This window comes from Engystomops pustulosus, chromosome 1, assembly GCF_040894005.1.
Source record: "Engystomops pustulosus chromosome 1, aEngPut4.maternal, whole genome shotgun sequence".
Taxonomy (NCBI): domain Eukaryota; kingdom Metazoa; phylum Chordata; class Amphibia; order Anura; family Leptodactylidae; genus Engystomops; species Engystomops pustulosus.
In genome coordinates this window covers 265,338,117-265,350,990 of record NC_092411.1, presented here as the reverse complement: position 1 = coordinate 265,350,990, position 12,874 = coordinate 265,338,117, and the positions used below count along the sequence as shown (strand labels likewise).

Below are 12,874 nucleotides of genomic sequence, written 5' to 3'. Positions count from 1 at the left end.
AGCAGCTAGCACACAACCTCCCCGTTCCTTTCTATGGGCTCATGACCGTGGTCGTAGATTCCACAGCCCTGTTCGTGAGCTGACGGTCTGAGTCGAAACAGAGCGAACAGGTCCTATTCCTGCCCCAAGTTTGCAGTCCAGGAAGTCATTTTTCATAGTCAATCGGCAGTAGTAGATTATAACATACGAAGTACGGGCAGTGGCCTGGGATCCAAGACTTGTTGGGGGTCGATGGCCACCCAAACCCCCAACCAAATAATATACGGAGAAAGCCTCATGCATCTGTTACTGCTCTCAATACACGGATTGCGGAGAACATACGTTTGATGGCAGATTTCCTACTAATCTCTATATGTGCAGGTATCAGCACAGACAGAAGGTGTAGGTAACATCCAGTATATAGCGGATAAATGCTAATGGCTGGACTAACCCTTTGGGGGAGATTTATCAGAAGTGTCTGAGGTAAAACTGATCTAGTTCTCCATGGAAACCAATCAGAGCTCAACTTTAAAGGGAACCTGTCACCAGGAGACCCATTTTTAGCACTCCCCCAGTCCCCACAGAGCATAGTACATACACTACCAAAGTTTTTTTTTTTTATAAAAAAATAGGATTTACAGAAAAAAAGATATGTTACATTGTACCTTTTATTAGCATCTGCTGTGTGACTAGGCGGTTGCCGAATGGGAGGGGCTCCCCCACCCTTGGGAAACATGTGACCTTTGCAAATATATGAATAACTCCCAACACTCGGGATTGGCTGTAGAGGAGCAGGGGGCGTCGCTAAGCCCAGTGATGGGTGTTTTCATATATTTGAAAAGGTCACATGGAGGAGCTGCTTCCCAGGGTGGGGGGAACTGCTCCTTTACAGCCCCTCCCAATAGGCAACTGCCTAGTCACACAGCAGATGCTAATGAAAGGTACAATATAACATATCTTTTTTTCTGCAAAACCAATTTTTTATACAAAAACACTTTGGCAGTGTATGTACTGTGCTCTGTGGGGACTGGGGGAGTGCTAAAAATGGGTCTCCTGGTGACAGGTTCCCTTTAACTTCCTAAACAGCTGTGGGACATTAAAAGCTGAGCTTTGATTGGTTGTCATGGTTAACTAGAACAGTTCTGCTGTCAAACACTTCTGATAAATCTCCCCTCTTTACCTCTATTCCCGTTATGTCTTCTTTCTTGGTGTATATGCTGTAAATGCCCCCAAAAAACAAGCTGTGACTGTAGCCCAAGGCAGTCGCAATATCAAGAAATTATATAAACCTGATTAATAAAACTTTACTCTCCCCAGCAGCGTTAAGGGTTAAAAATCAAGATTCTCGCCTTGCGATAGGTCATTGTACGTTAACACAAAATCAGCATTATTTTATAATAATCACCTCGCGACTAATTGATCTAAAAAAAAAACAAATGGTAATGGAAGCGATGAATGGGAGATTTCATGTGTATCTGTAGTGTTCGTTCTTTTATGGCCGCGTTTTGGCGATTTCCACAGCATCCTAGTGGTTTATGATTACACAGAGGGTGTAGGATCATTGTTAATTTCCTCTTTTACTTATTTCACTTATGTTTCTCCCACTTTCTCTCTCCGGGGGACATGTGCTCTGAAAATTGTACCTGTGGTGTTGATTTCCCAAAAAATCCTCCACTAATTACTGCGATTTTCACATCTGACCCAAAGCCACAATGCCTGGAAATGAGAAGCCGTCTCTCCGGAACAGCTGGGGATCTACAAACAAGGCCGATCGCGGCGCTGAACTGGAAAGCCGGGTCAGGACAGCTTTACTACATCTCTACATAAATCCAAATTATATTAATATTAAACCTTATTGCTCCTTAAAACGGGGCTCTGTACTTAGCCACGAACATTGGATTTGCAATAAAGTAAAAGCGCTCAGGCATGCAGCGCCCCGGCCAGTGCGTTTTATGCTTCTTTTCCTCCGTCAGGAATTTTACAAGCATTTACCCCAAAACTAGTCTAGAAAGAATAAAAGACTAATGTGCAATTAATATCTCTTGTGTGAACGTGCGGTAATAAATCTGGAGCTAAGTGCAGGAGACCGAGCGCTTCTGTCATAAAGGAGGTTTATTGGGCAATCTCTTCATACAGGACGGACAGGACGTTATAATAAAGAGCTCCGCAGTGTTATACCCAGAGCAGTCAGAGATCTGAGGAGGACGGGGAGTAGTGACAAGCAGATACAAACAAAGCAAAATAATAGTAGATGTACAGAGAAGAATGATAGAGAAAAAGAAGGGAAAGGAGAAACGGCGCAAGAGCGCGAGCGCGGGTGGAGAGACGGCGCAAGAGCGGGCGGAGAGACGGCGCAAGAGCGCGAGCGGAGAGACGGCGCAAGAGCGCGAGCGGAGAGACGGCGCAAGAGCGCGAGCGGAGAGACGGCGCAAGAGCGCGAGCGGAGAGACGGCGCAAGAGCGCGAGCGGAGAGACGGCGCAAGAGCGCGAGCGGAGAGACGGCGCAAGAGCGCGAGCGGAGAGACGGCGCAAGAGCGCGAGCGGAGAGACGGCGCAAGAGCGCGAGCGGAGAGACGGCGCAAGAGCGCGAGCGGAGAGACGGCGCAAGAGCGCGAGCGGAGAGACGGCGCAAGAGCGCGAGCGGAGAGACGGCGCAAGAGCGCGAGCGGAGAGACGAGGCAAGAGCGCGAGCGGAGAGACGAGGCAAGAGCGCGAGCGGAGAGACGAGGCAAGAGCGCGAGCGGAGAGACGAGGCAAGAGCGCGAGCGGAGAGACGGCGCAAGAGCGCGAGCGCTGGGCGAGACGGCGCAAGAGCGCGAGCGCTGGGCGAGACGGCGCAAGAGCGCGAGCGCTGGGAGAGACGGCGCAAGAGCGCGAGCGCTGGGAGAGACGGCGCAACAGCGCGAACGCTGGGAGAGACGGCGCAACAGCGCGAGCGCTGGGAGAGACGGCGCAACAGCGCGAGCGCTGGGAGAGACGGCGCAACAGCGCGAGCGCTGGGAGAGACGGCGCAACAGCGCGAGCGCTGGGAGAGACGGCGCAACAGCGCGAGCGCTGGGAGAGACGGCGCAACAGCGCGAGCGCTGGGAGAGACGGCGCAACAGCGCGAGCGCTGGGAGAGACGGCGCAACAGCGCGAGCGCTGGGAGAGACGGCGCAACAGCGCGAGCGCTGGGAGAGACGGCGCAACAGCGCGAGCGCTGGGAGAGACGGCGCAACAGCGCGAGCGCTGGGAGAGACGGCGCAACAGCGCGAGCGCTGGGAGAGACGGCGCAACAGCGCGAGCGCTGGGAGAGACGGCGCAACAGCGCGAGCGCTGGGAGAGACGGCGCAAGAGCTGGGAGAGACGGCGCAAGAGCGCGAGCGCTGGGAGAGACGGCGCAAGAGCGCGAGCGCTGGGAGAGACTAGGCAAGAGCACAAGCGCAAGGAGAGACGAGGCAAGAGCACAAGCGCAAGGAGAGACGGCGCAAGAGCACAAGCGCAAGGAGAGACGGCGCAAGAGCACAAGCGCAAGGAGAGACGGCGCAAGAGCACAAGCGCAAGGAGAGACGGCGCAAGAGCACAAGGAGAAAGTGCAGGGACCCAAAAGCAGGGAATGATATAGAGCACAAAAGAGTAAGAATGCAGAAAAAGAGTAACAGAGTACAAGGAGAAACAGCAAGTACATGATGGAAAAAACAGGGAGAGAGCAGAAAACAAATGTACAGAACCAGCGGAGATCTCAGTCTTCTGATTGATTTAAAAATAGGGGAGAGAAATGGAAGAGGAAAATATACAGTGAGTTGCAAAAGTATTCACACCCCTAGAATGTTTGCTCTTTTTTAAATGTCACAGCCACAACATAAATGTATTTTGCTGATATTTTATGTGAGCAGTACAGAGCGTCATGATACAGGAAAATGAAAAATGGAGAAAAGATGCAAAAGAAACCAAGACAGAAGAACCAAGGTGAAGAACATAAAATTCAGATACATGGAAAATATAACAGTGAGTGCGGAGAGTGCGGTGATGACATATCTGAAGCCGTACAATACCTGGGTTCCATAAATATATTTATCCAGCATTTTGCCCCCTATCGTCTGTCCTCCAATGTCCCACACCTGAAGGGCAACATTTAGATTTCCTAAAACAAAACATAAATCCGGTTAATGTAATAACTGCACAACAAAAATAAACACTTATTTTATTCTGAAATTTCCAGTTTTATTTGCAGATTCTGCATACATTATGTGAATTTACAAGCATGTTTACAATAAGGCAAATCAAACAATTTTGACAAATAAAAGCCCTTTTCCACAGATATTTGTATACTAATGACCCACAATCATTGAGAGTCCTGATTACTCCTCCCACAAACTGTGATTGACAGCGAGAGTTCTGATTACTCCCCCCACACACAGTGATTGACAGTGAGAGTCCTGATTACCCCCCCACACACACACACACAATGATTGACAGTGAGAGTCCTGATTACCCCACACACACACAGTGATTGACAGTGAGAGTCCTGATTAACCCACCCACACACAGTGATTGACAGTGAGAGTCTTGATTAACCCACCCACACACAGTGATTGACAGTGAGAGTCCTGATTAACCCACCCACACACATTGTTTGACAGTGAGAGTCCTGATTACCCCGCCCACACGCACTGATTGACAGTGAGAGTCCCGATTACTCACCCACATACAGTGATTGACAGTGAGAGCCCTGATGACCCCACCCACACACAGTGATTGGCAGTGAGAGTCCTGATGACCCCACCCACACCTTTAGGAGACTTTTCTTAATGCACAGCAGTTTCATTTTGCACAATCCATCTATACAGTGGACATATAAACCCATATAACAATTCATTTACACATAAATACATCCAATCTTACATGAGGTGGACCCAGACTGCTGTATAATAAATCAGAAGGAAACTTTTCGCCAGCTATATAGCAAAAATAGTCGTCTGAATGGCACATAAGAAAAAAAAAAAATAAAAAATTACACTGAAGTTGGGATTGTGGACTGGGTACATTTGATTATTTGTATAAAGCCACCCTGAAATTCAGTCAGTAAACTCGTAAAATTATGCTAGGTTCTTTGGTTAACCTAAAATTTAAGTGCTGCATGGCCAAAAAGTAAGTGAAAACACGCGCCTGCCCACTTCTAGCACGAAGGGCTTAAAATATCTCCTGCACAGTGGAGACCTTTCTGCTGGCTTATGCCACAAACTTCCTGGAGGTATTTTGTCTGTGAAGCGAAGAAATGTGTTTGAGCAGCGCGGGGGCTCAGCGGTCCAGCGTCCCCAGCTATAAAACGTGCACAGTGACTGCACCTAGACTACACAGTGCGGCGGGGCCCAGGCATTCCAGAATAGGCCGCTATTTGCACTGTAATGGTCTCCAAACATATTTATGTGATTTGGGTTATAACATTGCTGGACAATTAACGCCTTCAGCGGCTGCGACATTTCTCCTGCGGAGCGTCGTAGGACCCTCCTGTGCTCCTGGTACACTACTGTTATATGGGGATAAAAAATTTTACCATACTTCCAAGTGTAGTTCAGCAGAATTAGCAAATTTCTAAAATATGTAGAACATGAATATTGTATAAAAATAATCACGGAGAAAAAAAAAAAATTCCGATAACGTCTTGGGTGGCCTTTCCCTCTGTGTGAAAGAGGAGGATAAAACTATTATAAATTATATGCTTTACCTGCACAGATTGATAAATTTTAGCAAAAAAACTGAAACAAAAGAAATAACATAAAAAGTTATACAAGGATTTAGGTGGAAAAAGAAAAAACTTTGCCACATTACAATATACATTAACACACAAAAAGTGGTAGCCCCCCCCAACTTTAAGGACATCTACCACCAGGATGAAGGATTGTAAACCAAGCATCCGCTTTGTCCGCTATGGATCTATTTCAAAAAGGAGGGTTATGGGTGGGATTTTATTTTTAAATAAACACATGATGGAGCGGTTTCCCGAGGGTGGGGGGGGGGGACGCTTCTCATTGGCCACTCCCATGGGACACAGGGCACTAAGAGAAAGGTATATTTTAATCTTGCTTATCTTTTTTTTTTTTTTTTTTTTAGGAAAAACAGAGTTTTATTACAAAAACACTTTGGCGATGTGCACAATATTCTCTATGGAAACATGGGGGAGCCAGAAAAAAAGGTTCCCTATAAGAAAAAAAACCTAAAGAACCTACCCTGTATGTAAACCGGGGACTGCCGCCATCTTATTTTTCCATTATTTTTGTTACTAAACTTGTTTAAAGCAATTTTGTAAGTCCACCCCCCAAATAACAAGAAAAGGGTGCCAATCTTTATGTGTTTTTTTTATTTATTATAGTATATTATTTTAGGTTTTATATTTAGTTAATAAATTATGATTTATAATTTGTAGTGAATTTGCTCAAACACATTACAGCACTAAATCATTATAATAAAAAAAACTACTAAAACAAGTCTCATATCATGGAAGTTTACTTAAAGGGATATTCTTGTCTAAGCATTAGCATTTAATTCAATTAATCTGCCATATACATATATTTGTTTAATGTAGCCATGTTGTCCCTTAGAAACCAGATAGCTGCCCTTGGATACAACCACTGGTGTCCGGGAGTTACTGCATGTCCTACAGACGTCCTGTGGTAATGAACTCTGAATCCAGGTGGTTAAGGTAAGACTCTATAGCGCATACGAGGGTGGTCGTATCCAAGAAAGCCAACCTTGCTTCTAAGGGACATAGCTAGCTACAATTATGGGAAATTAACTTCACACAGGGACATTTTTTCAACACATTTCATTGAAGAAATGTATGTATATTGCACATGATTTAAATGAAATCTTAATGCCCAGATAGGAACACCCCTTCAGGTAACTTTGCATACATTGCAAAAAACAAGATCTACTGCTATTAAGTTTTAATTTAATTAATTTAATTAAAATCCTAATAAGTTAAACAAAAGAAACAAACGAAAATTCAATAACGTCAATGCAATAAAGTTGGACAATAAGAAAAAAAGGTTATTAAAAGTGATACATAAAAGGAGTCTTACTACTTGGGTCATGTCATGGGATGCAAAAAAGTAAAATTAAAATAATCATAGCGGTTACTGCTCCGAAATGTGCATCAAAATTAATTTAGGATTTTTTTTTTTCCATTGCAAATTTCACCTTTTGCAATCAATAGCCTTAGCGAATGGTCGTATAACTGGGGTTCGGATAGCAAACAGAAACGTGTGTGATCTGTGAGACTTCAGGAGTTCTGAGTTCACATATCACGTTGTGCTAGTGTTTAACGCTGGATATGAAAAAAAAAATTATAGAATTTAAAAATAAAACTTAAAAAACAAAAACATAAAGTACAGTCTGTCTCAACCACAAGCGTCACCTACCTCTGCAAGAAAATAAGAGCCACAGAATTGACCTACGTTGCTAATCTTCAAAAATATATAAATAATAATATATAAAAATCGCCAAAATATCTACAAATCCGTCCAAACCAACGTCAATGAGAAAACCATAGTTACAATTACAGACAGTCCCCGGGTTACATACAAGATCGGTTCTGTAAGTTTTTTCTTAAGTTGAATTTGTATGTAAGTCGGAACTGTATAGTTTATAATTGTAATCCCAGCCAAATTTTTGGTCTCTGTGACAAGTGGACTTTAAAAATGTTGGATTGTCATAAGAACCAGGAGTAACACTAATACTTCATTACAGACACCTGTGATAACTGTTATAGCTGATTATTGTAGCCTAGGACTAAAGTACAGTAAATTACCAACATCCAGAGGTCCGTCTGTAACTAGGGGTCGTCTGTGAGTCGGGTGTTCTTAAGTAGGGGACCGCCTGTACACTCATACCTACAATCTATTGTGAGATCCTTCCCACTGATTTCCATCAACACTAAGGAACTTGCCGCGGGTATCCTTCACTACGAGGCATAGCTGTTTCATCTGTATATTACACTCGTATCTAGGACTAATGCCGTTACGCCCGTGGTACGACGTTTCTCTGTCCATAGATGGCAAATTAGACGGCGTTAAATTTGGTTCATATTTTCTACGTGTTTCCTATGTGTGAACTGTAGCTTAGGGTTCTTCTCGGTTTGTCAGTCAGTCTGGTTTCTTATCTGCACTATGGCTTAGGAAGGGACTATCCTCATGGTTGTGCCATATCACCTGGGATACTGGAGGCAAATAGGTAGGTAGGGGACAGGTTTGGAGGTCCAGTTTAGGGCTTCCGGTCCTGTCTGTCGTTCTCTTGGCCCCAATTAACCCCCCTTCGTACAAAAGCACAAGAAAACCATATATAAAATGTCATGAACTAAGAGGTAAATATTTGCTGTATACATAGCGTCTTATGTATCCATACACTAGTGACTATCCTCGCTATCCGCTTCTGCCTGTAAGAAGATTTATTGCGCCTCCATGTAATTGTTGACGGGAAAACAGCATTGAGGGAGCGGCGACCAAATGAACATGAAGGGCATGAAACACTCCAAAAACTACGGATTCTCTAGACTTCCAAAAAGGAAGTTTCCCGTTTTCTTCCACTTGCAGCCGGTGCTTTGCAGTTTTCGCTAATGTCAGGCTGATTTAGCCGGCGGCTCGCTGCCCCATCTCTATGTTTATCTAGTAAACTATGTTCTATCTTGGTTTCTAGGAAAGGCTAGAACATAATCGCTCCAGGCTTTTGATGATCGGACGCATTAGGTCCATGTACAAAACTTCTATCATGTGTTATAGTGGGGTAGATCCTCACCATCTGGTAAATACATGGATTTTTGTTTTTCTGTGCCCATGTTAATGCAGAGCTCAGACTGACATTTGGGATGAAATCTCCTGTGCCAGGGTTAAATTACCTTATATACTCGAGTATAAGCCTAGTTTTTCAGCACAAAATTTGTGCTCAAAAACCCTAACTCGGCTTATACTCGAGTCAACTAAAAACATAAAGACAAAACTCACCTTTCTGACGTCACCCGTAGGTCTTCTTCTGTCTGAGACAGTCTGAGACAGAAGAGGACCTATGGGGGACGTCGGAAAGATGAGTACAGTGTTATTTTTTTTCCTACTACAGGGGCTGGGCAGGCTGTATGCTACAGGGGTTGGGCAGGCTGTATGCTACAGGGGCTGGCAGACTATATACTGGGAGGCTGTAACCAATGCATTTCCCACCCTCGGCTTATACTCGAGTCAATAGGTTTTCAGAGTTTTTTGTGTTGAAATTAGGGGTCTCGGCTTATACTCGGGTCGGCTTATACTCGAGTATATACGGTACTCAATTCAGTAGATTCTCCAGTTTAAAATCCAAATTTAAAAAGAAATTTGTACAGTAGTTGAAATTTTTTAATTAAAATTGGTTAAAAAAAATAATAATAATAATAAAACAGACAATAACTACTTACCAAAGATAGCTGGTGCATGCTATCTAGGGCAGGACATCGGGTCCTCTAAACATAGTACAGGCAGTCCCCGGGTCACGTACAAGAAAGGTTCTGTAGGTTTGTTCTTAAGTTGAATTTGTATGTAAGTCGGAACTGTATAGTTTATAATTGTACATCCAGACAAAAATTTTTTTTGCCCCAGTGACAATTGGAGTTTCAACATTTTTTGCTGTATTTTATCAATAAAGCTTCATTACAGACACCTTACAGCTGATCACTGCAGTCTGGGACTATAGTAACATCCAGAGCGGTCACAGGGGACAGAGTCGTCTGTCTTTAACTAGGGGCCTTCTATAAGTTGGGTGTTCTCAAGTAGGGGACCACATGTATCCAAAAAAAAAAAAAAAAATCTATAACAGCGATTCAAAAGTCAGATAAAGAGAAATTTCAGCTCCTTTCTCAAGCTCTGAGTTTACTACTGGAGCCGAAACATTGCTGCCAATGTGGAATAGATCCACAGAATTTCTCTTTATCTGACTTTTGAAGGGCTGCTATTGATTTTTTTGGATACTATTTAAATATACATAACGTATAAAGAATTTCTTTTACCCACTCCGGCTCTTTTGTAAAATATTTCCAGGTAAATCTGTTGTAAATGAATCATGCAAATAACTTCTCTGCGTCTCATAAAGAATTCATTGGGCATCGCAGGAGTTGTTCATATCCGTCTCTTCCTACACGAGGGTCCGCGGATCGCACTTTTGTCGGATTTTCCAACGTTTTTAGGATTAGCGCCGCTGGGACAGGTATTTAACTGGGGATTGTGTTGCACACGTTCTGGTTTTGGCGCAGCTGCAACAGAAATCGGGGGGGGGGGGGCGTGCCATTGGACGATCCGACTGATTCAGACTGAGCGCGGGATTTAACTTTCAAATTGTGTCGCAACATCAAGCACTTACATGCACCAGGAAGAAGAAGGTGAACTCTGTCGGACCTGAGCGGGGAAGCGACACATGCAGGATATCGGGCGCACGATCTTAGTGAATCGTGGCACAGTGCATTATCATAGGACAATACACTTTCGGGGAATGCATCAGGATGGGAAAGTAAATGGGGCCATTAGTATCTCATGTCTTGTACATTCCATATACATAGGATATTATGAATGACTTCCAAGGTGGGTTAATGTCTTGATTCACCTTTATATATACCAATATATTTTATATATATATTTATATAGATTAGATTTTTTTGTTACAATGGGGGTGATATTTCCCTCTAAATAGAATAAAATTTTGTTTTCTAAGTGGAAGCTCACTTTGAGGTGGCCATACGAATGACATTTGCCAGCAGCTATTGGTCTCAATAGAGCAATAAATGGTCATAGACAATAAATGAAGCAGGCATGAGCATATCGAAAAGGTATGCAGACGCGCTAATAGCAATCTATTTTTTTTTACGTAGATTAGGGGCATTAGACGTACCAATGACTATCATGGTAGGTTTTTATAACCCGGTTATGATGAGTGCTTTTGCATTCGCCTTAGCAGCTTGGGGTAACTGTATCTCTAGTAGGGATTGCCAGAGGATGGATAAGATAATTAAGAAAGCCTCCTCGATAGTGGGTTCGCCCATTGAGAAATGGGGGGGAACTGGTACGGTGTGGAATACTGAGAAAATTGGATAAAATTAGAGAGAACATTGATAGCTCCATGCATGGCGTGCTGCAGGCACAGATTAGTGGTTTTAGCTCTCATTTTATTCTTATGCAGTGCAGGTCGGAGAGATTTAAGAAGACGTTTATACCGGCCGCTCTCGAGCTGTCAAATACAGTGAGAAGGGGTAGATTAAGTAAGGATCGTGCAGTACGACTTCAAGAAATGTAATTGGGAGGGGGGGGGTACTATTAACTATTTATTATTAATCCATTTAACTATTTATTGTAAACTTGTGTAATGTATATGTGTACCTGTGTTTCCTTTTTTATGGTGTATGTGGTTTTATGTGAGTTTTAAATATGTTAGATCTCTGTTAAATTGGTGTATTGCGGATGTGACACTTTAAGTTCCAGTTTGGGATAATAAAGTTATTATTATTATTATTATTATTAGACACATCCCTTTTATTTTATTGGGACTTCCTCTAGTGCATTGGTGGATTTGCGTTTGCACAGTGGGGCAGATTTACCAATCTCTTTACAAAAGAATTGAGAAGTTGCACCAAAAAAAAAAAAAAAAAAACTGTCTGTGCTACATTTATCAAGAGTTTTAGACAGCTTTCAGGTACTAGTATGTCAGAGGGGGTGTGACGTATTACAAAAGTGGCGTGGCTTCACATCAAGAAGATTGCGCACCAAAAGTAATGTTAATGCTCCAGAATTTTGCCACAGCTTTCTGGCATAAACTCATAAGTTAACTGATAGGAGGTGCAAAGTATGACCACACAGTATCATACTACACCAGATTCATCATCAGACACAGTCATAAATCTGGTGCAGCATAAGACTGTCTAGTCTAAGGCTACATTCACACTGCCGTACCGTACCAGGCAACGGCAGCGCGGGGAGAGGAGGAGGGGGGCGAGCGCTGCCGTTGCCCGGTACGGTACGGCGGGCAACGGCAATGTGAATGTAGCCTTAGAGTAGGGATACATGGCGCATGGCGGCATATTACTGGAAAAGACAGGACATGTCCTATCTTTTTCCCGGGTACAGAGCGGTGCGGTGCCGCACGTGCGCCCATTGCCGTCTATGGGGGACGTATATTGGCCGTATATATACGTCGGCCGTATATACGTCCCCCTTGCAGCAGTGTAAATGTAGCCTAACTCTGCACTGCCCTACCTTTTGACACTTTTGAAAAAAATCATTACTTACTCTCTGCAAATTTTCACCGAAATCCAGATGTTGAGGTCTTTAAAATTGTTAAATGGCAAAAACAAATATAAAAAAAAGTTGGACTGGTATCGGAAAAAAGTGTCAAATCTTTTGTAACTTTTTGAAAAAAAGTTGCAAAGAGCCTATGGACTCTAGACTATTCCTTCTTAAAAAAAAAAAACTTTTAAAATTATACTACAGATCCATAAGAACCAAAGCCCCACTGTGCTGTAGCTACACTATGTAGAAGCACACCCTCTACCCTGAGCACTAACCCCCCCTTCCTCTGTCTGCATAATCTCACACAGGAGAGGAGTGAAAGGGGTCCTGCACAGTGTAAAGCTACAGCACAGAGGGGCTCTGCTAACGCCCTCCCAGAGCCCCCAGAGAAATTTGATTTTAGAAGGCAGGAGACCAATGAATAAGATCACCACAGTCACAGTGCCTGGATCTATGAGTAAGTGTCCCCGGTTTATCCATGCTTGACTTTGAAATAGGTCTGACCACATACAGATGAGACGTCGACTATGGAACTGTACATCTATACCGTCATACTCAGCAAAGTGCTGGCACTGACCCATTCCTCTTACTGTGTGCGGTCTTAAACATCCTAAGCTGCCTCT

General features: G+C 43.6%; 1 protein-coding gene across 2 annotated transcripts in view; it reads right to left on the bottom strand.

Annotated features, from left to right (window-relative positions):
• RAB28 (RAB28, member RAS oncogene family) overlaps positions 1-12,874 on the bottom strand; it is a 74,290-nt gene that overhangs the window by 46,015 nt on the left and 15,401 nt on the right. For both annotated transcript variants that reach the window (XM_072126073.1, XM_072126072.1), the window contains exon 3: positions 4,014-4,102. In XM_072126073.1, coding sequence (XP_071982174.1) covers positions 4,014-4,102 — 89 coding nt within the window. The remainder of the gene's footprint in view (positions 1-4,013; positions 4,103-12,874) is intronic.